Source organism: Suillus discolor, assembly GCF_016758755.1.
Source record: "Suillus discolor strain FC423 chromosome Unknown F5147scaffold_104, whole genome shotgun sequence".
In the NCBI taxonomy this organism is placed as follows: Eukaryota; Fungi; Basidiomycota; class Agaricomycetes; order Boletales; family Suillaceae; genus Suillus; species Suillus discolor.
This window is the reverse complement of record NW_024541351.1, coordinates 13,571-39,932: the sequence shown is the minus strand read 5'-3', so window position 1 is coordinate 39,932 and position 26,362 is coordinate 13,571. Positions and strand designations below refer to the sequence as shown.

The 26,362-nt window shown below is 47.0% G+C and overlaps 10 protein-coding genes across 10 annotated transcripts; 5 read left to right on the top strand and 5 right to left on the bottom strand.

Annotated features, from left to right (window-relative positions):
• Positions 1 to 236: 236 nt before the first annotated feature.
• On the bottom strand, positions 237 to 1,368 carry F5147DRAFT_586716 (uncharacterized protein; the record flags this gene model as incomplete). The annotated part of the gene is made up of 5 exons (XM_041431944.1): positions 237 to 467; positions 518 to 837; positions 888 to 966; positions 1,024 to 1,060; positions 1,115 to 1,368. Coding segments are annotated over 5 exons (921 nt in total), but the record flags the coding sequence as incomplete, so codon positions are not given.
• An 867-nt stretch (positions 1,369 to 2,235) lies between these two features.
• F5147DRAFT_724717 (uncharacterized protein) lies at positions 2,236 to 3,594 on the top strand. The gene is made up of 2 exons (XM_041439066.1): positions 2,236 to 3,060; positions 3,113 to 3,594. Exons 1-2 carry the CDS (start codon positions 2,505 to 2,507, stop codon positions 3,466 to 3,468), a joined length of 912 nt encoding a protein of 303 aa, XP_041286177.1. The 5' UTR covers positions 2,236 to 2,504; the 3' UTR covers positions 3,469 to 3,594.
• A 584-nt stretch (positions 3,595 to 4,178) lies between these two features.
• F5147DRAFT_586724 (uncharacterized protein) lies at positions 4,179 to 4,529 on the bottom strand (the record flags this gene model as incomplete). Its single annotated transcript, XM_041431947.1, has 3 exons — positions 4,179 to 4,242; positions 4,296 to 4,434; positions 4,484 to 4,529. Coding segments are annotated over 3 exons (249 nt in total), but the record flags the coding sequence as incomplete, so codon positions are not given.
• A 1,280-nt stretch (positions 4,530 to 5,809) lies between these two features.
• On the top strand, positions 5,810 to 7,429 carry F5147DRAFT_764422 (uncharacterized protein; the record flags this gene model as incomplete). The annotated part of the gene is made up of 10 exons (XM_041440705.1): positions 5,810 to 6,156; positions 6,207 to 6,366; positions 6,410 to 6,535; positions 6,600 to 6,661; positions 6,832 to 6,866; positions 6,945 to 6,967; positions 7,040 to 7,055; positions 7,092 to 7,248; positions 7,279 to 7,308; positions 7,383 to 7,429. The coding sequence occupies exons 1-10, from the start codon at positions 5,994 to 5,996 to the stop codon at positions 7,427 to 7,429; spliced, it is 819 nt and encodes a 272-aa protein (XP_041286175.1). The 5' UTR covers positions 5,810 to 5,993.
• Positions 7,430 to 9,473: 2,044 nt separating this feature from the next.
• On the top strand, positions 9,474 to 11,118 carry F5147DRAFT_748228 (cytochrome P450; the record flags this gene model as incomplete). Its single annotated transcript, XM_041440041.1, has 10 exons — positions 9,474 to 9,497; positions 9,550 to 9,633; positions 9,669 to 9,685; positions 9,738 to 9,863; positions 9,956 to 10,136; positions 10,295 to 10,415; positions 10,459 to 10,479; positions 10,501 to 10,580; positions 10,758 to 10,837; positions 10,893 to 11,118. 10 exons carry the CDS (start codon positions 9,474 to 9,476, stop codon positions 11,116 to 11,118), a joined length of 960 nt encoding a protein of 319 aa, XP_041286174.1.
• A 250-nt stretch (positions 11,119 to 11,368) lies between these two features.
• On the top strand, positions 11,369 to 12,319 carry F5147DRAFT_26936 (actin-related protein 2/3 complex subunit 5). Its single transcript, XM_041428950.1, has 4 exons — positions 11,369 to 11,598; positions 11,657 to 11,729; positions 11,777 to 11,959; positions 12,013 to 12,319. The coding sequence occupies exons 1-4, from the start codon at positions 11,453 to 11,455 to the stop codon at positions 12,073 to 12,075; spliced, it is 465 nt and encodes a 154-aa protein (XP_041286173.1). The 5' UTR covers positions 11,369 to 11,452; the 3' UTR covers positions 12,076 to 12,319.
• An 809-nt stretch (positions 12,320 to 13,128) lies between these two features.
• Positions 13,129 to 15,366, bottom strand: F5147DRAFT_586717 (riboflavin synthase domain-like protein; the record flags this gene model as incomplete). The annotated part of the gene is made up of 10 exons (XM_041431945.1): positions 13,129 to 13,273; positions 13,325 to 13,547; positions 13,595 to 13,738; positions 13,786 to 13,894; positions 13,952 to 14,101; positions 14,149 to 14,321; positions 14,367 to 14,494; positions 14,541 to 14,816; positions 14,864 to 15,138; positions 15,187 to 15,366. The coding sequence occupies 10 exons, from the start codon at positions 15,364 to 15,366 to the stop codon at positions 13,129 to 13,131; spliced, it is 1,803 nt and encodes a 600-aa protein (XP_041286172.1).
• A 77-nt stretch (positions 15,367 to 15,443) lies between these two features.
• Positions 15,444 to 16,039, top strand: F5147DRAFT_26782 (uncharacterized protein). Its single transcript, XM_041428946.1, has 3 exons — positions 15,444 to 15,546; positions 15,655 to 15,949; positions 16,001 to 16,039. Exons 1-2 carry the CDS (start codon positions 15,511 to 15,513, stop codon positions 15,922 to 15,924), a joined length of 306 nt encoding a protein of 101 aa, XP_041286171.1. The 5' UTR covers positions 15,444 to 15,510; the 3' UTR covers positions 15,925 to 15,949; positions 16,001 to 16,039.
• A 3,101-nt stretch (positions 16,040 to 19,140) lies between these two features.
• On the bottom strand, positions 19,141 to 21,761 carry F5147DRAFT_586757 (GMC oxidoreductase-domain-containing protein; the record flags this gene model as incomplete). Its single annotated transcript, XM_041431949.1, has 15 exons — positions 19,141 to 19,245; positions 19,296 to 19,418; positions 19,471 to 19,490; positions 19,546 to 19,769; positions 19,832 to 19,920; positions 19,969 to 20,028; positions 20,090 to 20,231; positions 20,279 to 20,327; positions 20,379 to 20,465; positions 20,513 to 20,739; positions 20,800 to 20,950; positions 21,037 to 21,214; positions 21,271 to 21,362; positions 21,411 to 21,662; positions 21,716 to 21,761. 15 exons carry the CDS (start codon positions 21,759 to 21,761, stop codon positions 19,141 to 19,143), a joined length of 1,845 nt encoding a protein of 614 aa, XP_041286170.1.
• An 823-nt stretch (positions 21,762 to 22,584) lies between these two features.
• Positions 22,585 to 26,024, bottom strand: F5147DRAFT_748224 (uncharacterized protein; the record flags this gene model as incomplete). Its single annotated transcript, XM_041440040.1, has 10 exons — positions 22,585 to 23,246; positions 23,592 to 23,672; positions 23,697 to 24,015; positions 24,067 to 24,153; positions 24,207 to 24,386; positions 24,438 to 24,531; positions 24,618 to 24,846; positions 24,895 to 25,096; positions 25,147 to 25,478; positions 25,730 to 26,024. 10 exons carry the CDS (start codon positions 26,022 to 26,024, stop codon positions 22,585 to 22,587), a joined length of 2,481 nt encoding a protein of 826 aa, XP_041286169.1.
• Positions 26,025 to 26,362: the final 338 nt, after the last annotated feature.

Genomic DNA, 26,362 nt, shown 5'->3' with positions numbered 1-26,362 from the left:
CTACCCGGTGTACCATGTGAGCTCTATGTATACTAGGGCGGAGCGTGCACAGAGCTGAGGGGGACTATATCTGTGATAGTTGGAGGTTGGTCCGAGCTGTATGATCACGATGTTGTGGAGTATAGAGCAAACTGGTCATCTTCTCATTTCTGCAATGAATACCGGTATCTGTCCCATGCTATCCCTGCTTCAAAGACGTTCGATAGCCAATTGCATAAATCAAAGATCAACAATTGTCACGCCGCCGCAGACACAGTGACTTCTATCGCCTGCTCTGGATCAGCATACAACTGAACAACGGTCTGCTCTGGCTTTCCTATTCGTTCATTGTCGGTCCCCTCTGTGCAGTCGGATATAGTCCCTGAGAATGCTATGGCTGTAGTTATTGCGGGAGCTCGTGTCGACCACTTGTCTGTGGCTGCCCGACCCTGTGCAACACGAATGATAATGAACAATTGAGCAATGCCCTGGAATAGCTAGCATCAGAGACGCAGTTAACCAGAATTTGTTTGCTTACCTGTATTTTGCCGATGGACAGGAAACATAGAGTGGTGAGACCGTTAGAATACATAGCGAAGGCAACTATAAAAACGATAGCGAAGACAGTGTATAGCGCTGCGGACTCGACAACCATGAGGGCGATGGTATCGTATGTGCTTGAATCATACTGGGCTATGACCTGCCTCATACGCCTTCGCATGACGAACAAGCGATTTATCACGAGAAGGGTATAGATCACGGTGAGCCCTACTTCGATACAGAGGTAGGCAAGCTCCATGACAATGTTGTAAAATGTGACACCACTGCCCGCCTCGACCAGGACGACAATGGAGAATGCTGCGCAAGATGTCAGTGATGGGTGTCGCTTGGTGAATGATAGATTGTACCGATCATAGTAACATAGAGTAAGATCATTGGGACTACCACCCATCTTGACCAATTCCATATCACAAAACATCGATGGAGCTAAAATTTTTAAGCATGAGGCTTGTAGCGGACGATCTGGGGAACTAATTGGCTCACGAGCAGAGCTTGCATGAACCACTCCTGGAGGTGACCACTAGACGGGGCGTCGATATTAGAGACCCGGAGGTGGATGGACAAGGACACTCACGTGGCAAGCGCTATAAAGTTGATACGATAACTCATGTAGTCCTCGATTAGTGCGAGCGGACCACCAGGCGCATCACGAAGATCAATCCAGATCATCTCCGTATACTTTGCGTTCATACCAAAGCTTATCGTTCCCAATACGAACGTGATAAAGACGTAGAAAAGAAGTACGTGGCGATGATCTGCTATTTTCCCCCCGTGTCGAGGCCGTTGCATGAGAGCAATCCAGGCTTGCACTGTAAGGATAAAAAATATGCCTATTGCGATACATAAGTCAACTTCCGGGGCGTCGCGTGTCAACCGAGAACATACCGTAGCACACACACAAGAACATCATTCCATCAAGGCGAAATCTTTCCATGGAGAGATTTGTCTGCGGGGTGTAGGATGACATGGCCGCAAGATATTTCACCAAAGGATGGTGGTTAGGATGAAATAGATGACCGAGCGTCCAGGCTGTGCCCTATCCACCGGAAAATGTTGGAGACAACGAGTGGACGGCTGCAAGGGACGGGCAGGGAAGATGCAAAGGTTATATGGGGAACCTAAAATAAAATTTCCGCTAGGGAGACATAAAAATTGGCAGCCACGCGCACGAAGTTTAAAGTTGAGGATGTCACTCACACAGTGATAAAAATTGACATCGGGACCCCACGGTGGGACTAAGATGGCATAGTCGAAGGTGAAGCGCTGCTCGATTCTATATGTTGTCGTTAATTTCAAGGCTGGGCAATTATAAACGTCAAATTCAACCCTGCAGGATGGACGGCGAAGTGACAGCAGGGGACGTCCAAAGAACCGAAGAAGTTCTCGGCGTCGTAATATGATATTGTCACATGTGATGTGCCCAGCCTGAGACGAGTCTGTGCGAGGTCGTCGATTGCGATGAGACTGAGAACTGGTGCAGAATGCATGCCAAAAGAAATGCTACACTTTTCTGTTTATTTTGGCAAGCTCGGAGAGCTGAGACAGTACTGAGGTGTATGACGGCGGTCAGGAACAGGACACGCTACTTACGTAATTGCTACTTTCTGCACACGCCCTCACGTGACTGTCTGCTAATACCGGTTGGCTTTGTGCGTTACCCCATCACCATGGTTACCAACCTTTTCGTGTCTCGAGTGGGTATTGCGAGATATATATACCTCGTTCTGGGTGTTGTTCTAGTTTTATGGTCGTGGATCCTTGCGCTCCGAGTCGTGTCTCCGCAACTGAGCTCGTTACCATCCTTCGTCCATTCTCGTGTGCATTGGAAAGAAGGAGATTACAGCGAGGTTTCATGTTCTACCAAGAACTTCACGACGTTATTATCCCCCTCATCGACGCAGCTGGGTATCGCTTCTGAGGTATATCTCATATCTCTGCCCTGGCGACAAGACCGACGAAAACAGATGGGACATTTGCAAGCATCCAAAGAAATCAGTTGGACGGTTGTTGATGCACTTGACCCTTCAGATATCACCATTAGTCATATTTTCGAGCAGATCGTCTCTCAGCGTTCGCTGCAGCCCTCCAAAGGACCCTTGGACGACTTGGAATCGATCTTTCGTTGGCCCGCTGATATCAACGCCATTGCTTCTTCCACAGAGTACTTTGGAGCTTCTGGTTCCGACCTCTGGACCTCTGCGGACACTCAAAATAGCAGACATACCACCTTGTCCTCTCTTAGTGTTTCGCACCATCCAAATGTCACATGTGCGACTGAAGATAACTCTGTACCGCCTTTCAACCCTAGCCTTCCGGACTGGATGATCCTCACTGCGCCAAAGATCTCATGCTGGTATTCCCATGTCTCTGCTATTCGCCAGTTCATCGGTAGAGTGAATACCACTCCTGAGGATGTCGCGGTTTTCTTGGAAGACGATATCGACATGGAAAGGGACATCGAGATAAGAATGCGTCATATCTGGCCCTCTCTTCCACATGGCTGGGACATGGTTTTTCTGGGTAAGCGCCAGTGCTACGTTGTTCGCAATGGATGCTGTATTGTGTTCCTCAGGTCACTGCTGGTCAAATGAATCCTTCTACTCCGCACTTCCATCGTCTCAGTTATATGACCTGCCAACACGATCACACATACACCCATCTTACTCTCCACGTTGTACTCATGCTTACGCACTTTCCCTGTCCGGTGCTCGGCGTCTTCTGCAGCATCTTCGCCACCCACCGTTCGCGTATTCTCGAGCTCTTGATCAAGCTTTCAGTTGGCTTATCGAAAGTGGCCGATTACGTGCTTTCAGCGTCGTTCCGAGCGTCGTCATTCAGCGTAAGGTTCTGTCGAGCGACATATTTCCCGGATCTGGTGTAGGGAGTGCGTGGAGAGAGCATTTAGTGAACGGCGTGTTCGGAGCATAGAACCAACGCCAATTTGTCGTCCTTTTTTGTTGATCTGTCCTCTGTATCGCAAGTCGTTTGTATCGATCTGATTTCTGTCTCACTCCAGTCATGTTTGTACCTTTAAACTACTGGAGCTAATTCCACTCCGCACTTCAAAATGAGGGAAACTCGAATCACTGGTGTACAGTCAACGCCCCACAACATGTATTCAAAATCTTGAGTGGTACGCAAGTCACAATTCTTCCCACTGCCTCCACAACGATGCCTGCAGTTCACATTTACGCCAGACTAATTGAGCATTGCATGTCTCATGCAGAATTTCTCCTGAAGGCGCATGAGAGTTTCGCCAGGCTTTTTCCGCCGGTCTGTGTTGCGCCTATACCCTAGATATGATTGGTCGGTGAATCCTATTTATGCTTTCGCGGGACAAGAAACTCGAGCCCCCGTCGACAGACCTTAGCAACAACAGCCATATGCTACCAGTCGAAATCGCTAAATCGAGCATGCCGCACACTGGTGTATCTCATGTGTGATGATCCTTCTTACGTTTGTTACAGTTGCAACCTCATATGACTTGGAATTAGGAACGGAGAGGTTAAGAGCGGAGTTTTCCCTGTATTATTTGTGGCCAACAAGAACAAGAATACCGTATCGCTGCTGGCAGGATTCATAATTCGTGAGTTATCGCGATCCATGCCTTACTTCGGTCGCTGCTCGTTTGTCTAGCGCTATCGCCGCGCATATCGACTGCTGTTCCGTATCTGCTCCCCGTAATACCAAAATATACAGGGTCTGTATCACCATCATGAAGGGTGACAATGGAAGGAAGAAGAACGAATACGTACGCAGGACAGCCTATGACGATTGCTACGACCCCCAGAATAGTATCGCCCTTCCCAAACCCGAGCGCGGTGTACATCACTGGGGCAAACAGGGGAAATACAAAGGCTGCTAGTGATCGCAAACAGGAGACAGCGGCCAGCGCTGAATGCGAAAATTTTGAGATGAGAAATGGGAAAGAGATAATACGTACCGGAAGCAGCATGAAGCGTAAAACAATCAACAATGTATGCCTGGATACACTGGAAACTCAAAATGATACTTGCTCCTACTTACAAGCGCAATACCCTGTGGAAATCGTTATCGAAAAGCAATACCGGGAAGATCAAACTAACAATATCTGGGGCAATCCAATTAGTATGGGCTTCAGAAGTTCCAGCCTACGATCGAACACCATATTGGAAGCTTACCTTCCTTTCTAATAAGAGGGGTGCATAGGCTGAACACGATTCACGAGGATCGGCAGATCACGACCAGTCAATTACACACTCTCTTGAAATGAAAACACTCTGATGATTGAAATAGCTGCAACATAGACCAAAACTCAGAGAAATGAGAACTGTCCTCAGTTGGCAAAAGCATCGCGTACCACCCATCTCCAGGTCGAGCATTCAGCGATCCTGGTCACAATTCAGATAGTGACATTAAACTTGAGATGACTACTAACCAGGCGCCTATGATAAGTCCCAGGACGGGACCCAATAACGGTGCTAAGGTGTAAATGTAGCAGCTTTCCCTCGTTCATTTAACCGCCAGAAACCGCCAGCAGCCCCAAAGAAAGCCGCCGCCAATCTGAAGAGGGAAGTTATTCAGAAACAATATTTTCTAGTTAAAAAATACAACCTTACCAACATGGGCGCGCTGCTTCCGAGGCTAGTAAAAATCGGAAGGCGAGAAGCTGGGATTCTGACTGTGCGAATCCACAGGCAAGATTCCATACTAACATTTTAAGAATGGGGGTGAGATGATAGGTTGACTTGTAAAGGTCACATACCGATGTACCATAGATTTGCCAATTGCAAAACGCGTGACCGTCCGTAAATGGATCCAGAAACAAAGATCCCGTCCCTGGTTAGGCTCGTGACCAGCCTGGCGTATACTACCACCGATACTCGAGTGGTGTAGCCAGGCTGGTCGATCTCGGAGTGGCGTGGCAGGGCGAAGCGAAGAGTTTGAAATTTGATAGGTGCCGGTCGTGCTGGAGGTAGTTCCGATCATATAGCACAAGTTATGCGTCTGCTCTCGCTCAAACTGTACGCTGTATTAAGTTTCAACCATGTTTCCTTCCTCGTCGAGGCTGGAAGGATTGATCATTCAAGCCAAAGGTTCAGGCTGCTGATACATCATCACGGATGGGTATAATGCATGAAATGGAATCATTTTGATTGTCCTAATCAATGATTAGTGCTCCGGCGCGATGTACTGTTGTATTTGAGATAGGGCTCCGTGAAAAACTACCGAGTTTTTGACGTTGGAGTTTTTGACAGGTTTTTAACGTGTTTTTAACGAGTCGATAACTCGGGGCTGATATTGGGGTGTCAAAAACTAAAATATATATGTATATGATCTCGGGAACATAGCCTATCGAATTCTCCATCCGAACATCCGAAATCACCGAAAAATTGTTAAGATATGACCGACGATCTGTCAACTACCGCCCAATTGAGCGTTCGGCTCAATGATTGCAACAAAAATTTACCTTGATGAGCTTCTTCGAGGACATTGGGCGCAACAACGCACAGTTGAGCCACCTCCGAACGGCACTCACACAACTTCCACATAGTATCCCCCTCGGAAACTCCAAATATAATTTTGAGCACTATGCTCCAGATCCGGAGAGGGTCGAACTCTATGGCAGTACCGACGGTCCGAAGCCGCACTGAATAATGTGCTCGAGGTCACATTTGCACCCAGAGGCCAGAAGGATGAGTCGGCACCGTGTCCGTTCGAGTTTCAAGAGCGTGGGCCAGGTCTTGTTGCAGTCGTTGATGTCCTAACGGCTGCGGACTCTAATTCAGACTCGGAGGACAATTGGTTGGAGGAGAGCGAGGACCCAGAGATTGAGCGTGATCCAATGTACAGGTCTTGTGATACAAGAGTACTTGTGGGTACTAGGTAGCGAGGATGCTCATCTTGATGCTCCTCGATTGTTGGACTTACTATCAGAGAAGCCGGTGGAAGGGGCAAGCAGGACACCTCAAATACAGGATAGCACAGTTCCAACGCCTCCGGGAGGGCCTGTACAGTGGGCATTTGCATTACCGTCGTGAAAAAATGTCAAAATGACCTGAAAAAACGCATTTTTTGAGTCTGTCAAAAACTGGTCAAAAACTAGTTTTTAACTCGTGTCAAAAACCCCTCGAGGGTGGGGGTGAGTTAAAAACTCGTCGTTAACTCCGTGGGTAGTTTTTCACGGAGCCCTAATTTGAGAGGATACTGTACTTTTTACGGTACGAACGAAAGAGTTTGCGTTGTAATGTTACCCAAAGCGGCATACCGGCATCTGCTAAATTTCAAACTCCTCGCTTCGCCTACTCCGAGATCGACCAATGAAACGGCGATGGATCATATTCTTTGTATGTCGATTTTGTACTCTCAGGACCTCGTGCACTATGTCAATACATTCTCACCATCTCAAATTGACGCATATACAGACCGGTTACGAGTTTAGTCCCTGGTAAGTAGTTTGGTAGATCAGTGTGATATCCAGCATCCACCAAATTGGCCTACCATAATAACCATATGGAAGCACATACGTGGGTGTTGTGAGTGCTAATATAGCTCCGTCATTAATTTTGAAGGCAGACGTTACTTTGCTAGTAGCAGGCGCGATCATAGAGGAAGAAACTGAGCCAATGAAAGTAAACAATGATACAATTATTGTTGCGGCCCATTTACCAGTCTTACGCGCTAAACCCCACCCTGCGCGTCAGCACTTTAACTGTCTGTGTAACTTAGGTATGTTTTCAATACTTGATTTTCTAACAGTGTTTCCTTTCATTCTAACAGAAGTTTTAGGTGAGTGATTTAAATTGTCTTATATATACTAATATTTTGTAGATCTATCCTTCCCACTTATGCGCACTGCGCAGTGTCCCTCCCATACCTCGACCTCGACATCTCATTCGAGGCACTCTGAACCACTCCTCATTCACAATACGACCCCCCATCTCGGCCCACCTCCCGCAGCCACTCCTTCTCCCATTAATATTCTAGCGCCTTTGGGTGCCGTTCGCACATGTTCAGGCCACGTCAGCATTCGCTGACGTGTGTTGGGCATGTGCGCTAAGCACTGATGGCTGTTGGGTTTGGGTGGAGGTAGTACATGCTTGCATACCCATGGGTATAACATTCATGGGTATGTACCCTTGGCGGATACGGGTACGGGTTGACCTCAGGACACCCGCAGGTTTACCCGTGCGGATCCCTATCTACAGCACTGGTATCTCCCTTCAATGCTCGCTCAAATGCTTACAGTTATTGACGCCGCACGCGAAACTTTGACATTGATGGATCAAGTCCATCAATCGATCAATGTCACGCTTCATTTCTCCTCAAGCAAACCCCTACACATGGCCTCATTACAAACTTTAAAGCCGCCATAACTCAACAACCCTTCATCCGTGGTGCGTCGTTGACTCGTGCATCCTACTTCTCCAAGTTCGATATGCGTTGGCAGCAGAAACCCTATCGTCTGCATATGGTGATGGCGATACGACATAGTGTATCTACACAATTTATTCTATTCCTTATAACCGTGCGTGATCCAAGTTCTCGAGATCATAAAATCATTCTTCAGTAATTTCCGCTGACACGACCTCGTATGCATAAGGTCAGCCTATGTAAGTGTGGATCGAAGTTGAAGTCTGCTGGCAATGCAAATAGCAAGAGGATCATATATTACCATGAAGTTCTGCCACGATAAAATTCAGCACATAAAAGTGAGCCGTTTTTCTTCCGTCCTCTTCAGATTGATTTGATCCCATATCACGCACTCACAAACAATGCATTTCTCCTTCATTCTCACCATTGTTGCTGCTCTGACGGTAACAGTATCTGCCAGTGACGCTGATGGTAGATGTCCCAATCTTTGCAATGAGGTCGACTGCTGCGCTGGTCAGAAGTGCGTGCCGACATTCGTCCAAGAGCTTGTGAGTATCAGCAGTTTACGTCCTGGATTCGTCCACAATACTCACCAACGTGATAGAATATAGTCGTCGATTATTGTGAGCCTGAGTGAGTAGTATGTCACAACAGTGAATTACAGTGAGTCGTGTTTCTGCTTTCGCATTGGTGTAGTATGGTTGATGGCACGACGCGTGGGTAGTTCGTTGCAGAGTTGATCGACTGTATTTGCTTCTGAACAAATTTCGCTGCTGCTCGAGCAATGGAGATCTTGAAACAGAGGAACAGTTGAATACATACGACTGAATTACTTACGACACAATCTTGTAGTCTTGTTATAAACTTGTGCAATAACCCCGACTCCCGTCAGTTTGGCCTTGTGAATACTAGTGTGCCTTTAAATTGGTCTTTTCCCGACAGTGCCAAACATTTACATGTGAGAGTCACGGTGGTCGCTGAGCAGATTTACGTACTAGAATGTTGTGATCCGGGCTCCTTGCTTTAAATAGCTTTGTCATCTGTTCACTGGTTCACTGTTTCTCAGCTTTCAAAGGAGGGCCGAACGGGCCCAAATATTCAACCGACACTCACTCCCTCAAGTACACTCGCCAGCATTTATTCACTGGTGCCTTCAATCCCGTCACTACTTGTGAGCCACATTACAGGTCAAAGATTATTATTATGATTGGTTAATGTGATGTGGAATATAGTGTAGGGCGTGACTGTAATTTACGGTATCATGATGGTGCAGGATATGGTGCATGCCAGTGAGAATGAGAACTATGTGGTCCGTGATGACGAGGCAAATGAACTTGATGCTGTTGTGTTACCCTCCGCAAAGATACGATCAAGGTCACGCTTGCCTCTTCCCCCTGGACCTCCTGGACGTTGGCTATTAAACAATGATTTCCCAAAAGAAAAGTGAGTTCATAACAAGTTCATAAAATACAATGCTCCCCGAGTCTACGTGGACGCTAACAGTGAATACATCCAGCCAATCTCAACGCTTTGCTGAATGAATTAATACAATCATCTCGCTTCGGGTCCGACCCAGGATCATGATCATCATTGGCAGAAATCAGGTAAGATGGTACCGAACTAATGGCTACCTAGAGCACACACTCACTCGCAGAGCAATCCGTTGACAATATGGAAAAAGAGGGTGGTCTGCTAGCGGACCGTCCTCGCACAGTTGCAGCAGGAGAATTCTGTCTGCCGGTCTACGTATGATCCTTGCACCTGCAGGAGAGCAGTTTCGGAGACTTCGCAAGTTGAGTGATATCTGTTCTTGTCGACTGCTTTACTGAAGTTACATTATCCAGAGCCACGTACATTCACCTTCAAGCAAAGGCCGCAGAACCCTATGCGCCCATTCAGATGGACGCCGCCCGTAATGTCATCTTTGACATCTTTGATAACCCCAAAGAACACCAAGCAGTCGCAAATCAGTATGCTTCACTTTATGGTTGATTTTATGACCACTTATGCATTCAACTCAAGCTATGCCGCTTCAGTCATCTTACGTGTCATGTATGGCAAGTCCACGCCCACCGCCATGGATGCTCAAGCGCTTCCAGAATCTCATGCGACCTGGTGCGTTATTAGTAGAACGTTTCCCAATAATCAGATACCTCCCGGGATACACAACCGAGTTGGAGGAATGGAGAAGGGAAGAGAGTCAACTCTTCCACGATCAACTTAATCGTGTTCTGAAAGAATTCGTATGTTTTCAAATATCTTTCCTGAATACCCACCTAACTAGTTCGTAGGTGACCGGCGAAGCTGGATCCTCATTTTCTCGGTACCTTCCCGAGAATCAGTCTTCGCACAAGCTTTCGGATGAAGAAATGGCCTAGTTCGCTCTTTGGTGCCGGTTCAGACGCGACTAGCTGTCGCGATTATGGTTGTCGTCACGGCTGCTGCATGCTATCCCAAGGCGCAGGAGAAAGTGCAAGAGGAACTCGACACCGTCATTGGTCGTGACAGGTGCAGGTCAACATGTGAGCTCATCTGAGTAAACAAATCTCAACCGGGTCATCATAGCTCCCACGTTGGACGACTACGGTTCCCTTCCCTAGATTGAAGCGTTCATGCTTGAGTGTCTTCGCTGGAGGCCCGTGACAACTCTTGGATTCGCCCACTGTGCCCTGACTGACATACCATACGTACGTTTCCAATGCTTTTGGATTATTCCTAAATTGATTCCATGGTCGAGCAGAAAGACATTTGCATACCAGAAGGCGCTATCGTCTTTTACAACCACTGGTACTGAATGATGTGTATTATCATGCTTTGACATGGCTATCTCGCGCGACCCGAACGTCTATCCCAACCCTAACAAGTTTGATCCCGAGAAATGGCTTGACAGCGATGGCAAAATCCGTGAAGACCTCAAGTTCCCTTCATACGGTTTTGGACGCAGGCATGCCTTTTCCCGATAAACCAGATGTACCGTAGTCCTGAAAAACAACGCACAGAATCTGCCCCGGGCAACACATCGCGAATCACTCGATCTTCATCAAACTCGCGCTCCTTTTGTGGTCGTTCAATATCACACAAGACCCGGAGAATCCTATTGATCAATCGGGCTTTGTGGATGGCGTGATTGCGCACCCAAAACACTTCGCTGCGCGCTTCGAGCCACGGTTTGGAGACGATGTGCCGTTGGGGGCGGTTATGGCCAAGTATGGAGAGGGGTTGTAAGATCTTGGGCGTGAAGTAGTGACGTATCACGTATGTATATATGAGCTTGGGATGATGTGGTATTATTTTCGTGCTGAGGGCTGGCATTCCGGCACCCTACGGCGTAAAGGATATTTAAGACATTCTTTTTAGTGTCTGAAATAGATCTTGCGTGGTCTCCTTATGCGCAGTCCAAGCTTGACAATGGGGCAGCACAAGCTGATAATGCCGCATTGATGGTTAAGCTTTAAGCTTCAAGCCTAAGGTGACAAGGTTATGTAATCAACAAGAGGTCGAGCCACGCCGTCACAGCTTCCAGAGTTCAACATCTCTCCGAGACTCCATTCCAACGACCATGTCTTTTAGAAAGATCGACATCGACGCTTATGATGAGGATGTAATACTGGAGGGCGAGCTTTGTGAACCAGATCCACGCGATCCCGCTCAGGTCTTGAGTGATGCGAAACAGAAGCAGGCAGCAGTCCGGAGCACGTTAGCCAGGTATGTTCCCTCGCTACTTTACAACATGATCTAACTAGAGTACTACTCATTCGCGCAGGGGGGACATACCAGGGGCCTTAGGAATCGCGCTAGATGGCATACCTTATGGGCCAAATGTCGAGGAAGCTAAGGTGACTCTGTTGCCCACATCTCACCAATACGCTGACATCTGCGTAAGAACCTGACGTTGCAGACCGTTGTCTCGATACTGAATAGCACGAAATCGTCGGAGATAATCAGCGTCGTGAAAGCGCTCTCCCAGGATGCTCAGGACACATTGATGAAGTACCTTTACAAGGGTATGGGGATGCCGGGCTGGGGTGATGTGAGCGGCAGCGTGCTCTTGGGGTGGCATGAAAAGGTGCGCCTGATCGTAGCTCGCTTCATATATAAACTTTCTGACCATAATGGTAGCTGACAGAAGTCGCTGGCACTGGCTGTATTGTACGAGTAATGACTGACCGAAGATCTGTATGAATCAGCATAGCACCAGTATTTGAAGTCAAAGCACGAATGGCCACCGGAACACATGGTCCCGAGCTCTTGCAAAATGGGACAGCCGCTCAGACACGATGATCGTGACGTTGCTAATCTCAGATGGAACCCGTAATACCAGTGTTTTGCCAAAGAAAGAAGGCGACTGGGCCCGAGGGTGGGCACTAAATGATCTCACAGTAATGAAGTACAACGTCGCCACGCTTCAATCGTCTCCATCGTATCGACCCTAAGCTACTGCATCGTTCATTCGTCAAACTCACGGCACCCCCACTGCCCACACTGCCCAGACATCATTGAAACGGTACCGCATTACCTCCTCGACTGTCCACACTATCGTAGAGACCGCCACGCAATGCTCCTAGCCATAGGCCGCGACACCATGTCGCTATCATTCCTTCTCTCCGACCCCTCCGCTACCCCACACCTTGTTCGTTTCATCAACTCCTCAAGACGACTGCATAAGACTTATGGTAAAGTACCAATGCTTCGCAAACCCCCAGAATGATATAGCCCCACCCCCTGCAGATAAAAACGCCTGTATCAACCGCGTATATCAAGTCATCAAGTCCTCTCACCCCCACCTCTTGTACCATCACCCTGTATACCACCTGTACGCTAATCTTCACTCGCCTACATGGATTCACCGCGCCCACTATGGCGCACGTCAAACAAGTAACTGGTCGTACCTCCCGTCCCCAAGGTTCACCCACCCAATACTACATGTTTGCACCACGAAATCCTGTACCAGCCTGCTACACGCGGCCGAGTACATGTCAAGATTTTATCACGATAGACCAACCCACACGTACATAACTGCAAAAGTCATTTCACTCATCAAACAGCACGTCTAAAACGACCGGCGGGAATGGCGGACTGATGGGGTACGCCTCACATCAGGGCATTCGCGTGTTTGGAGATGCCATCGAGACACCGGAGATCCCATAGACTAGATTGTAATGTCCTACATAGAGTATTTCTCTGCAAAGGAGTATGTTTTCTTCACAATTTGATGCTCACTAGTTTCAAATATTCTCAGCTCCAACATTCCTCAATTAATCTTCCCTCCCTCTCCATCGCAGCAACATACTCCACAGCCTCGGCATTTGACCTTCCTCCGAACCTCTCCACTGCACCTCGCACAGCTTCACGGACGGCAGTAGGCATTTTGTTCGAAGAACTATCATAAAGGCTTAGAGTTCACCACGCGTTACATATAATCTGGACCCACCCTGAAATGATAAGGATGCCTCGTTGCTGCCCCAGCATTGTCCAAATATACTGTGCATCCTCTTTCATCAGATCTTGCACATACGTCCGTTTGACGCCCTCTGGTCCATCACGAGAACACGCAACGCGGTAGCAGAGTTTTTGTTCTTCCGCATGAGATTCCCATTCCGTGTGATAATGTTGATCCTTGTGTGCAGAACGACAACCGAAGTATAAGGTAGTATCTGGGGTCATCAAGGATTAGCTGATATACAAAGACAGCCAAACATACTAGTGTGTCCCTCGTCTATGCGTTGTTCAATGACGGCACGCATAGGTGCGATGCCTGTCCCTGGACCCACACACACCACTGGTGTGTTTGGATCCGTAGGAAGTGAAATGAAGCCCTTTCTGAGACCGATACGAAGGGTATCCCCTGAAGATGACATGAGTTCAGGAACTACGCTAGAATGCCGTGCGGACCTAATTTGAGCCCTGATAGATAACTAGTGCAGACGCCTTTCCGATGAATTTTCAACTTTGTGCGATAGCGTACTATAGCAACACAGAGATGGATTTCACGGGGATGGAACTGACGAAACACAGAGGTGAATTGAACTGCAGTGAACACATTTTAGCTCGAGCTCACCTCGATGGAGCTAGCAATTGAGAACTCTCTTGGTCTCAGGGGAGGGAACAAGTCAAAGACATACTCTCTCGGTATCCTTGCAGACCGGAACTCGGACAATACTTCCCAGGTCGTACGTTTCACGCGTTGACAATAATCATACATTTCGTCCTGTACGTCCTCAATAGAAGAAAGAAAAATGAGGGAACCTGACGTACCGCTCCTTCTATCGATACAAATTCATTAAGTTTTTCGCGTTCGAGCTCATCGGTAGCAAAATATCGCAGCAATTGGAAAAAAGAGCGGCGGGGCACAGCATTGAAATCGAGATAGCGTGTGAATAGAATTCGAAGGGAAACAATTTTCGGTAGATGGTCGGGCAACGTTTGATCTGTAAGATATCAGATGGGGTTTACTGCATCCTGTGTTGTCGTACCTAACATTGTATGTTCTATTGTGAAGAAATCGTCGGCAACATTCGCCCAGCCCATGGTGACAAGGAAAGTGTCGACTTCTGATGCAGCTGCAGACGGATGGATCACAGCAACATCTCCGGGATTATATCTGAGATTTATCAGTAGCCGCGAATGCCAAAGGTAAAGACTCGTACTTTATATTGTCTTCGAAGGAGAATTCAAAATGGCGTACGTCCTGGAACCAATCTTCCGCAGTGATCCGTCTGTTGCACTTCACCGAAGCTGTATGAAACTTCGTGTCTTCATCTAGAGGATCTGGATCCAGCGAGGTATCAGATCCCACATTGCTCAAGGATACGCGAGGTGGTGGTCGACCAGCAGGAATATTATCTTGCTCGTGCGGTAGCGGGTAGAGCTGTGTGAGAACTTCTAGGAGACCTTCAATCCATGGGTCCAATGCACCGTCTACCCTGCACTTCGATCAGCCATGTGAACGCAGTAAACAAAGGATACGCACCCCATGCGATGCTGTTCGTCTCCTTCTCCTCGTGAGCAAATTTCATACCCTCCCAAACTCTGCATCCTTCTCGATAGCTTCTTTGCCGGCCAACAGAATTTCTCATAGGCCGTGTCTCCAAGGCCGAACACGCAGAAATCCATGTCCTCGAACAGGTCATTTGGGAGATCGGACCTCAACAACATGTTCCATAATGAACTCATGGCTCTGGGTTCAGCTCCCCAGCCAGTGGTCGAAACCACGAAGATGACCAAGTGTTCCGAAATCAACGTTCCCTGTACAAGACCTGAATATTAGGTTACAACGATTGGGAAGCCGCCTACTGGTGGATACGCATCCATGCTCTGCACACGACAGTGAAAATGGACTCTTCGACATTCTCTCGCAATGCGATCAGCAGTCTCTTGAGCTGTACCTGTTTCCGTAGCGTAGAGAATCAAAAGTTCACGAGACGCAGATGAATGTTGATATGATTCTCGATCACCGGCACCGTGTGTAGACATATGTTGGACGTTTACATAAAGCTTGCGCTTCCGGCCGAGTCCGTAGTAGTACCTTATTTCGCTCTGTTTAAGGCCTGGTTCGGACTCCTCTCTGCAGCAGAGTAAGTATGATGCCAGACATGCACAAAGTGCAAGCACCATTTGATGCCTATCTTTCGGTTCCATCTGATCCTAACATTGGTCTGTGTCTATCACGGTTTCTTTCAATAGCCTCTGGGTGAAGTTTCTCAACTTTCAAAGAAACGGGCCCAAATATTCAACAGGCACACTCTCAAATACATTCACCAGCATTTATTCACTGGTGCATTCAATCCCGTCACCACTTGTGAACCACCCGGCTGGAGTCATCGCACATTCATGAAGCATGTAGCATCAGCACACCTGCTCGTGGCTTTCGTTCCGCGTTCCTGTTCCTTCTCTATGGTTCTTTCTTCGTACAACCGATCTCTTTCTTTGTCTTTATATGCCTGCTCATCACCTCCCCCGTTCACAATATTTGGCCAACTATCCACCTTTGTAGGACTGCCCTCGTCACTATACAAGCCGATCGTGTCTTAGTGACCGGGAATTGGGAACAATGCATGTATGCACTTTTGGTCCCATCTGTACTGATCCTCATGTACACGAACCCAAGGAAACGTTCTAGTTACCCGCACCTGACGTAACAAAACGGAACAGCCGTCCCTCCCTCTATTTGATTCTCAGGCATACTACTATACAAGCCACCGACACCCATACTAACAGTATTTGAATTTTTCATCGGTAACAAAGCTACCTACCGCATAAGAGTCCTTGTGACATTGTAGCCCGATGAAGACATCCATGAGCGCTATAGCTCGCATGGAGTGACCGATGATCGAGGATACGACCGAGTTTGGGAGAGGAAAGCGGTTCATTAGATTACACGTTGAGGTATATGCGCTGGCAGATGATGATAGAGGTACACCGGTGAGTTGTCAGTTAGTGGCATTTACCAATGATATCATTGACCATTTCTGATAGAATGTAACCAAGCCATTTGTTAAGAGACCTTTCGCACTTCGTAAATTGGACCAGTGAGGCAGAGGGACTGCTGAATTCAATGTCATCATTGAAATGCGAGACCTCGAGCTCTTTCGATGATTATGTTGCGCTAAGTTAGGACCGTATGTGTTCTACAGCATTTCACTGATGAAACCCTTATCTGCTTTACGTGTATGCCAACCAAGGCAAGAATAGATACCATCCCTCAATCTCACTTCGGTGATGCAAGCACTTGAATATGGTATATCTAACATGAATGCCATCATCATACGTCCTCCCAAGTTCCCCCACTCGTCTACTTCCATTCTCTGATAATATGACTCTAACAGTCTCCGACGATCCCAGTTGGTCCGGGCCACTCATCGATCCACATCGCCTAAGCAGCTATTTTGTAGGTTCGTGAATAGCTAGTGGGATCATGAAAATGACGAGTTAATCTGACCTTGCTCACGGCGTCGCAGTTGCCTCCTTTGTTTGTTTAATGTACGACTGGGGTGAGCAAGAACGAGTATAAAAAAAACCACTGACGGCCTCAGGTATTGTCAGCACTCACGTTCGGACAAGAGGTCAGGTTGATGCCATTATTAGAGTAGCCATCCCGCTAACGATGATTTACAGGTTGAGTTGATCTGGGTGAGTAGACTCTTGTAGTATCGGAAGAGCGACGTGAAAATTCAACTATTTTGCGGCAGGGTCGACACTGGTCCCTGATGACCGCTATGTACCTTGGTGTATGTAACTGACAAAAATATGGTTGGCAAGTCGTGGTACTAACTTCGAAATATCCTAGGTGCGCTACATCGGAATGATATATGCCATGTACGTTTCGGAGGATATGCAATCGGCGTTGTGCTAAATAGCCATCATTCACAATCAGCATCTGTGTTCTAACTTCTGGGTGTGTCTCTCCATATCCCAAAGTCGTGTGTGTTCTGATCGAAGGCATGCAGTTTATGTTCCGACAATCTCAGTGACTGATATGGTGAGTATTCTTCGTGAACCCCAGTTATTCTCGTTCAATCAACACATCGCTATGTAGGGGTGAGTGAAATTCTTGAAAAACTTATAAGATCAAGATAATGACTTCCGCAGTTGTGAGTTTCTTTAAAATGCGTGCTCCTCCAAGACTAATAACTTATATTACTTGATTTGTCAGGCCATATCATGTCCGACGCAATAGAATACATTAATGATGTCGCAAATATAATGCTGGGTGGTGAGCTATGCATTTTTGTGATATTGACTTGACTGATATATCAGGCAAGTCATCATGATCGTTCGGTTATATGCCATGTATCAGAAATCCAGACGTATGCTGATATTCCTCGTCGTCGTCTTCCTGGCTATAAGAATCGCCATCGGAGTGATGATCGCAATAACAGTGAGCCATTTTGTAGTCGGTAAGCATCGATTGCGGATGAAACATTCAAGTGCACCTGGCTTATTGGCAAATATCAGAGGAACGCGTTCTTTTTGGCAATTATGAATGCGTTGTTGCTTTTAGGGGAAGTGTCCTACGAGTTCTGGACTACACCACTTGGATACTCCTCACTGCATGGGAGGTCCTCACACTTTGCCTCGCAGTCTGGATAGCTCTAGAACACTTCCGTGAAATGCGACAACAATCATCAGGAGGAATAATCATTGACTGTTTCACGATTTTGATAAAAACTCACATTACTTACTTTGCGAGGTGAGTTCACAATCTGAATATACTCTTTTTTCGCTAATTCAAGTCCTGCATCATCGCTAGTTTTGTCGCTCTTACTTGCATCGAGCTCATTGGTTATCTTTCTCCGACGATCTCAGTGGTACGCCGACCTATTCTGACCTTTGCATGCAACCCCGATTCACCACTTTCATAGTCCTCATATTCCACGGAGACTCAAACTTATAGTGGTTTCTCTGAAATATTTATGCTCACGCAGATGTTCATACTGGGACCACGCCTCATCCTAAGCATTCGAGAATATCATGCTAGGCTTGTGGCCCAATCCGATGCAGCAACTGCTATGACTTCAATCGATTTCCAGGAGAGCGTCTGTGTTAACTAGCAGTACTATGTGAAACAGGAGAAAGATTTTCGATATGAATTCGGTTCGTGTTTATTCAAAATTTCGTCTTGGTACCTAAATATTTAACTTATTGGACGTACGGAAGTGAATTTGAAGTACCTGTTACAGCGGATCAACAAAACACATGCAGATCGTACCCAATAGCTAGAAGAATCATGTCCGTCCATCATCGTCGAAGACGCGCACCTAAAACGGCCGGCAGGAACGGCGGACCAGTGGGGGTACGCCCTACACTGGGGCATTTGCGGTCTTAGTGATGCGACGCAGGGCACAGGTGCCCTTTAGACTAGATAGAATTGTCCGACACAGGGTAGATGTACCCCAAATGGACACAAAAATGTATTTAAAAATTGAAATGGAAATTGGATCTGGGATCCCAACGGAACGAGGGAAACGTATTCCGCTTACTGCTTATCTGTTGTGGTTGTCATGAGTATTACCATAAGCCTCTTGAAAAGAAGCTTGTTCTGAGAGTAAACTGACATTCAGGCAGATGAGTTTGTACATTCCTGTAACCACTGAAACTTTGACAAACAAGAAATAAAGCACCGCGACTCGCTCCTGAAGACACGGATGATTGTGTGGTGTTGGTGTTTTACGAGATAAAATACACTTGGATGGAACATGTGGTAGATTGAGCTCGGCTCAGTACGCGCATGTAGTGACACACGAGAGATCACTTAAACTGAGCCCTAGTCAGGTCCACGCAATTGATACCCAAGTCTTTGGCAATGATCATTGCAGCCCGCTCTCCGATGAGAAGTGCCGTCGAATACGTGTTCTGTATATATCATTAGATCGCACGTCAACAATCCCCTGTTCAGTACCCACCGTGCCAACGTTCAATGGAGAAATGGACATATCTGCGACCTTCAGGTTTGACACACCATATACATTCAGCCGAGCGTCGACAACTCCTTGATCTGCCTCTGATTTCATGGCACATGTCCCAAGCTACAAATATAAAGATCAGATATGAAATTATGGAAGGTTTAGCTGCACACACCGGGTGCCATGCCGTTTGCACTGATGTTAATTCAGTGTTTCACCGTGAAAATAGAGATGGCAAGTCGAGACTTACCGACGTCGCGGTGGAATTGACTGATCGCCTCGTCATCTTCGGCAGTGTAGACAATGTCAGGTGCATTTATGTCCACTGGCCCAAACGCTTCTTTGCAAGCTGCAGCGCTTCCCTCTGGGAAATCAGGATGGTCAGCAGCGACTTCACCTCGATAGGAAGCCATGCGTCGAAATATTTCGCGTGTCTTTTTGTACCCGAAGTCAAGAGGAACGATATCGGATGAACTGTGCGGAGTATCAAGTATCAGAGTTACACAGGTGCCCTAAAATGAAATGCGTCCACTCACTCATCTAGAAAGCCTGTAGTAAAGTCCATTCCTTCTTTGTTGTTCTCTGTCACATTGATATGAACGCTCCCAACAGACACGGGGTAAAGCTATCAAAGATGTTCAGAAAAAACCATGGGGTAGACAGAAAGCAGTACTGTATAATAACTGGCGGTCATGTAGTTACGAGGAAGGATACTCGAGAGAGGTCTCGAGAGCTGTGGAGCATATCTAACTGTTATGAGTATTTCCATATCATCAAAGTCAAGAAATATGCACCCACCCCGCAATAGCAGCAAATATTGCAACAGCCTTGTCTGAGCGGTCCTGGAAGAACTCCTTCCAGCGTGGTTGAAAAACTGGACCCATGGCTTTCAATTCCTCGTCATCAGGACGCCACTTGATTTTTGAATCGAGGCCACTGAGATACTAATCAGCACAATACCAGCAGTAATGACTCGCACTAACTTTTGTGCAATCAATGACTTTCCACTGCTGGTCCATTTTGCAAGACTTTCTACATTTGGGTAGTTGTAAATTGCTAGAATCATAAGGAGAACATGCTTACCCTGTAGAATACTCTCCCCGCGCCAGAGAGCGTCCATGGTAACAACCTCATCGGCAGCCAAGTATGGAACCAAGACCATATTGTGATCTGACCGTCCTAAGTCAAGCTCATAGGATAGATAGATAAATATGCACCTCGATAATTTTCTCCAACGCCAGGCAAATTCATCAATTGCTGGATACCGCATCGCTTGAGAACCGCCTCGGCACCGATCCCAGACCTCTCCAGAATGGTCGGGGAACCGAATACTCCACCACAGATAACAACGAGCTTTAATGCTCTCACAATACTCGACGACTGATCCACGTCTGGATAAGATACTGGGTCACTGGTGAACTCGACACCTACGGCACGCTTGTCCCTTTCATTTGTAAAAGACGTCAATGGTTTGTTGCAATTGCGATCTCAGGGACCCACTTACTCAAAGATGATACGCTTCACGCGCTTTCCGTCCCAGACTTGTAAATTTGTGTTGTGAGCTTGGTTATAGATATAGTGGTGAGCCGCGTCCGAACGCCTTCCGGTTGTCCCGTCAATGTACCTTTTATACATGAGCCAAACATTAGCGAAGCCTACAAGTGCAGGAACTCACTTCCTACATGGCTAAGACACATCTGATTAGCGATCGCCATTAGGGAAGAAACACCATAGCTCACACTGTATGTATTGCATGTTTCCAAATCATTGGTGTCGTCGGCATAGTGCCTCTTGTGATAGGTCGTGCCGATCTGAATGAACTCGTCGGAGACACCTACTTCACACCCACCAGAGGACACCTTGATAGGCCCATTATAGCCGTGAGTTGGACGACCGGGCTGCACTTCATATGTCTCTAGCTATAAATTGAAAGTATAAGTAATTCGAACAAATAACTTGAAAACGCATTCGAGACCTTCTTCATGAGGGGAATCAAATTTTCAGATTCCCAACCATTGACTCCCCAATCATCATAGTCTGAAGCAGGTGCACGAGTATATACCATGACTGTCTCATCATCAGAGTCGTATTCATCGTTAAAATTATGCTACGCACGATTCACACACGAGCATCCACCAACGCAACGACCGGAGGGAACGATTGGTGCACGGCCATTGAGACGAGGAGATGGATTTCCGATGTTGAATGTGACCGTGGTGCTCGTCGTTGCTTGGTTAAAGGGATATTGGTAGGGTTGCACATGAATAGGTTTGTTGAGGGTGTGTTGACCCGCTTCCAGGATCAAGATCCTCAGTGAGGGATCATATGCAGCTAAGCGACCTGCAACAACACAGGCTGTAGTACCACCTATACATAATGTGGTGAAGAGACAAAACCACCACAAGAGAATATTTCCTCACCTCCAGCAAAAACGATATCGAATTCTGACAGGATTGGATGAGACATTGATATGCAGGGTTACTTTCAGGCCGCCATTCACTACTTCATCTTATAACCTTCACCCAGGTGAAATACCAACATTACGCCCACGGGCCACGGAGATTTGCAACGTACGCTACGAATCATATGACCAAGACTGCGATGAATTGCAAGAACGACTGCTTTCGTTGGGCCACGTTGACCTGAGCGTGCGCAAAACGGGGGTGCGGGTCAAATATAAAATTCAAAATTCAGGGTACCTCAGCGCAGATCCACAAGGCAACGTCTTGCACCCGCCATACTTGCTACTGTGCAGTAACCGCATTATCCAATCACGAACAAGCCGTTAGTACGCCATGCCCTCATTCGTGCCATGATTCTGTTCACAAGTAGACACAGTGACAATGAAGTATGAGAGATGAATGTTGAAGTGCTGGAACATGACCTCGGTTACCATAAGATTACTGTCAAAGCCTAACGCAGAAAGAATGCCTGTCCATTTGGGCTTGCGGAAAAAATGATTCGGCGGCCTCCGGTAAGTATATCGGCTGCCGGCCCAGGTATGTCCGATCAACATATATGCGTCTACGTCATACTTCGGCTTGCGACATTGTCCATAGGCATTGCATCAGTAAATCATGAGTTCACTTTTCTAGCTTTTTTAGCATTTAAATAAGTGACCTGTTACTCATTTTCACTTTTTCCCACTATTTGTTTGGATGTGAAAAGTTCATGCTTTGAAATTAAGTAACCAACATATAATAAGCGGAAAAGTCGGCAAAAAGTGAGTAAGGTGAAAAGTGAGCGACAAGGAACAAAGTAAACAAAATGATAGAAAAAGTGAGTTACACTAAGCTGCTATTTCAAACGCATGATGGTCAGCATATTTGTTGACATAGAAAAGGGTGAATATGTCGAGAACGTGGTGGGATTTAATTGCCGGGGGGAGCATATCAGTACCATAGACTGGAATAAGGTGAGCGGAACGGAAAATACTATCCACATGGATCACTGCAAAGTGTGTGCGACCATCAACAGAGGAAGGCTCTACCATCCACATTCCGGTATCGTCATCTGGTGCATTTCCAACTCGGTTGAACCAGTGGACAACTGCGCATGGATAGCGTACATCCCTGAGTCGAAAGGAAAAAAATGTGAGTACCTGAGCAATATCCATGCCACGCATTCCGTGAGCATTTGAGTCAGTAATGACAAGCACGCAATCTTTGCGTGCATGTCCAGTTCTCCACTTGGGAGACACGCGAATGTACTCGTGTTTCATCCCACCAATCCCACTCAAATCGCTCGGTGCGAAGAACATTGATACTGCAGAATTGAAGACCCGTATCCTCCCATTGAAACGAGGGCAGTCCATGATACTCTCGGGAACTTCGGTAGGGTCCTTGTCCGGATACAGTTGTCCGATGAGGAATTGCGAGACGAGATCAGCCAGATGTGGGATATCAAGCTCATTGGCTAGCACAGGGACACTTTGTGCCCGCTTTTTCCCTTCTATTTGAATTCATAGTTAGCACATTAAGATAGAGAATATAAATAAATGACATACGAGACGTTCGCGCAAGTTCGACGTGTGCAAGGACAGACATCGGTGCGTCAATGTCCTCAAAGTCCGCAGCAACATCAGTGTCAGCCACACTGGCACTTTTTGGTATACTGGGTTCTTGTTGGTCCGAGTCAGTAGTATGGGGCTCTTCTACATCACTTTGCGCAGGGGAGATAGTAGTGGCAGGTCATCCATCTGCTGATGGTTCTAGTAGTAATGAGAATGAGAATTACATATTAAACGAGATAGCGGCAACATACTGAGTGATGCGAGAACAGCAGATACACATGTACCTGCAAGCATTCCATGAAAACGGAAATCCACCCGTGACGTTGCCAATTTATCCAAACACTGATTAGTTAGCAGCATCTGTCCTAGTGCCTTGTATCAGCCGGAACGCCTCCATGGCTCTTTGACGGCTTTGATATGTTTGGACTCCGTGATCGAGGAGCACAGCCCATTTGGAGCACCAAACAGTCGAATAAGGCGGGCATAGTGAACCATAGAGTGTTGCCTAGGAAGTGAGAAAGTAGTGACTACTCCAGTCGTCTTGAAAATCTCACGATATGTATGAAAACGAGTCAGCGCATCTTCGATTTCAGAGAGGGACTTCTCGTTGATGACGTTACGATGGACAAGGTAACAGAACTCAAGTAATGCCCGGAAGGAATGCACGACGTCCACTGGCACATATCCTTCAATGGCAGGCAAGTAAACCTTAAGACAATCAGTGCTACAATATTTTGTATAGAATAAAATGTAGATTACCTTCATAAGTGCTTTCGAGTCGTCACCTGTCCACTGTTTGAAATGACAGTCCTTGGGGAAATCTACGCAATCCAGGAAATGGAGGGACTGCCGCAATTCTATGAAAAATTAAGTCTAAGTAAAATTACAGTAAAGAAAACGCACCTTCGGTCAATGTCATCTAGGATAATATTAGCTCGCCTCTTTCCATGTGTCTGCAGGAGATACTTCTCTACCCAATCAACCAAATGATCTTTGTATGCCCCCTTGATGAGCTGATGGAGAATGTCAGGCGCAAGCAACTCGTGAATATCAGCGCGGGGGAAATCGTTCGTAAACGGCTGCATTCATGAGTGAATCTAAGTACTAATGAAACTAAGGGAACAAGTTACCACAAGCTCGCCAACTATACCATATTCCGAATGCAGGGTTCCAGAGTCGCACTCTTCGATTAGGGCATCTGTATGAGATCTTGAGCGACAGAGACTGACATCATTGAGGTTTCCTGCGACGTGAAAGACATCTTGCTCGGCATAAGCATAAATAACAGTAGGTCATCGAGAAAAACTTACTTGGCGCACCAATTTCGAAATATACAGGCGAGCAGCACCTGCTCTTCATAGTCCGCAATGTAAGGTCCAAGCCCGTAGATCACGCGATGGTAATGGCCATCCCCGAAGCGTGTGACCTCAGGCTTTGTCATAGCAGGCTTGAGGTTCTTGAGGATGAATGAAAGTGAGGAATGAAAGAGTTGGCGTCGGAAATTTCGGAAGCCTGGTGTCTCAGCGTGCTCTTTGGTTGCTTTTTAAGATGTCAGAACAATGCGACAGGGAACAAGTGACCACTTACTTTTGGGCATTGCAAGAAAGCCTATGACAACTACAGCATTACGATGAGCACGACGCACATTATTCTGAATGTTACCAATGGAGGCGTAGAGTGGATAGTAGTCGTTCTGCCCAGTGGCAACTGAAACAGTTGTTTTGTCGCTTCCGAGAATGACTGGCACGAATGTGGAGCCATGAGTGTCAGGATCTTCGGATATCTTGTCCTGTAGATGCCTTAGTTGAGACATACACAATGAGATAATGAAAGACGTACAGCCTGAGCCCAGCTCCAATCTCCGGACATGAAATCTTTCCATTGGCGTTCATCATTCTCTGTTGCAAACTCATGGTAGGGTTGAAGGTCCATCTCCGCAGCAAAGTCTGGATTAGCGAGCATATTTCGAATAATGTCGCGAGGATCGCGAAACCAAACTTCATGGGAATCTTCCATCCAGGGCAGGGCACCTTCATCTGGGATTGTGCCGGTGTATTTGGCTGAAAAGGATTGCCACTTAACGTCGCCGAGGGGAGTATTGTCAATCGTCCTGTAGAGGTCGCGATGATCGGAGAACAGAGTGTGTTTACCCCCAGCTTGGATCAAGGAAGCTGACAAAATGTTCAGGAGCTGGTCAATTGAATTGGCAGGAGTTTGATTCTTCATAAATAGGTAGTCGGCCAGCTCAAATTCGACGCGGCTCCTGTAGGGAGTCCAGTCGTCCGGTGACTTTTCTGTGAGTGGTGGTGGAGGAGTTCCTGGTGGAAGGAATACGCCCTCAGGATCACAGGGACGAGCTATGTAGGTATAATGTAGGTATATTTTTAGTACTGTTAAACAAAAATAGAGTGATTGAACTTACCGGACAAGAAAGGGTGATAATTTCTATACAACTGGTCACCAGTGCCAAAGAATTCCGCCCTTACTTGCGGAGGATCTTCATCATCCATGGGACTGGTGTCACCAAAGTCCATGGGGCCAAGCCCAGGGCTTGGTGGATGAGGTGGCAATTGAGTTGGTGCAGGTGGCGTTAGGAAAATGGGGTGCTTCGCGTTCACATGCTGAGTATGCCCCGACCGATTCCTAAACCAGCGGTTGCACCCTGCCTTCGTACAAGGGATGCATAGTCCGCTGGGCTTGCGATGTGACTGAGGCATGATCCTCAGAACCTGTTGTAGTACGCCCTTGCCTTGAGTATTTAATATGTGAAAAAATGCAGATGAACTTACCGGAGACTGAGTACAGGAGGGAGGGGTGGTACGCCCTTGCCTTGAGTAGACGTTCGAGGGTGGGGTGGTACGCCCTTGCCGACGTTCGAGGGTGATGTGTAAAAATGCTTGATGGACTTGACAGGAGACTGAGTGCAGGAGGGACTGTTGTTGACAGTGCTCATTAGCCTAGTAAATGTTGGAGGTGAATATACATACCTGTAGCGAGTATAGGCAGACTTGGAAAAATGGTATCGAGTGCTACTGAAGGGTTGTTTGTTTGCATT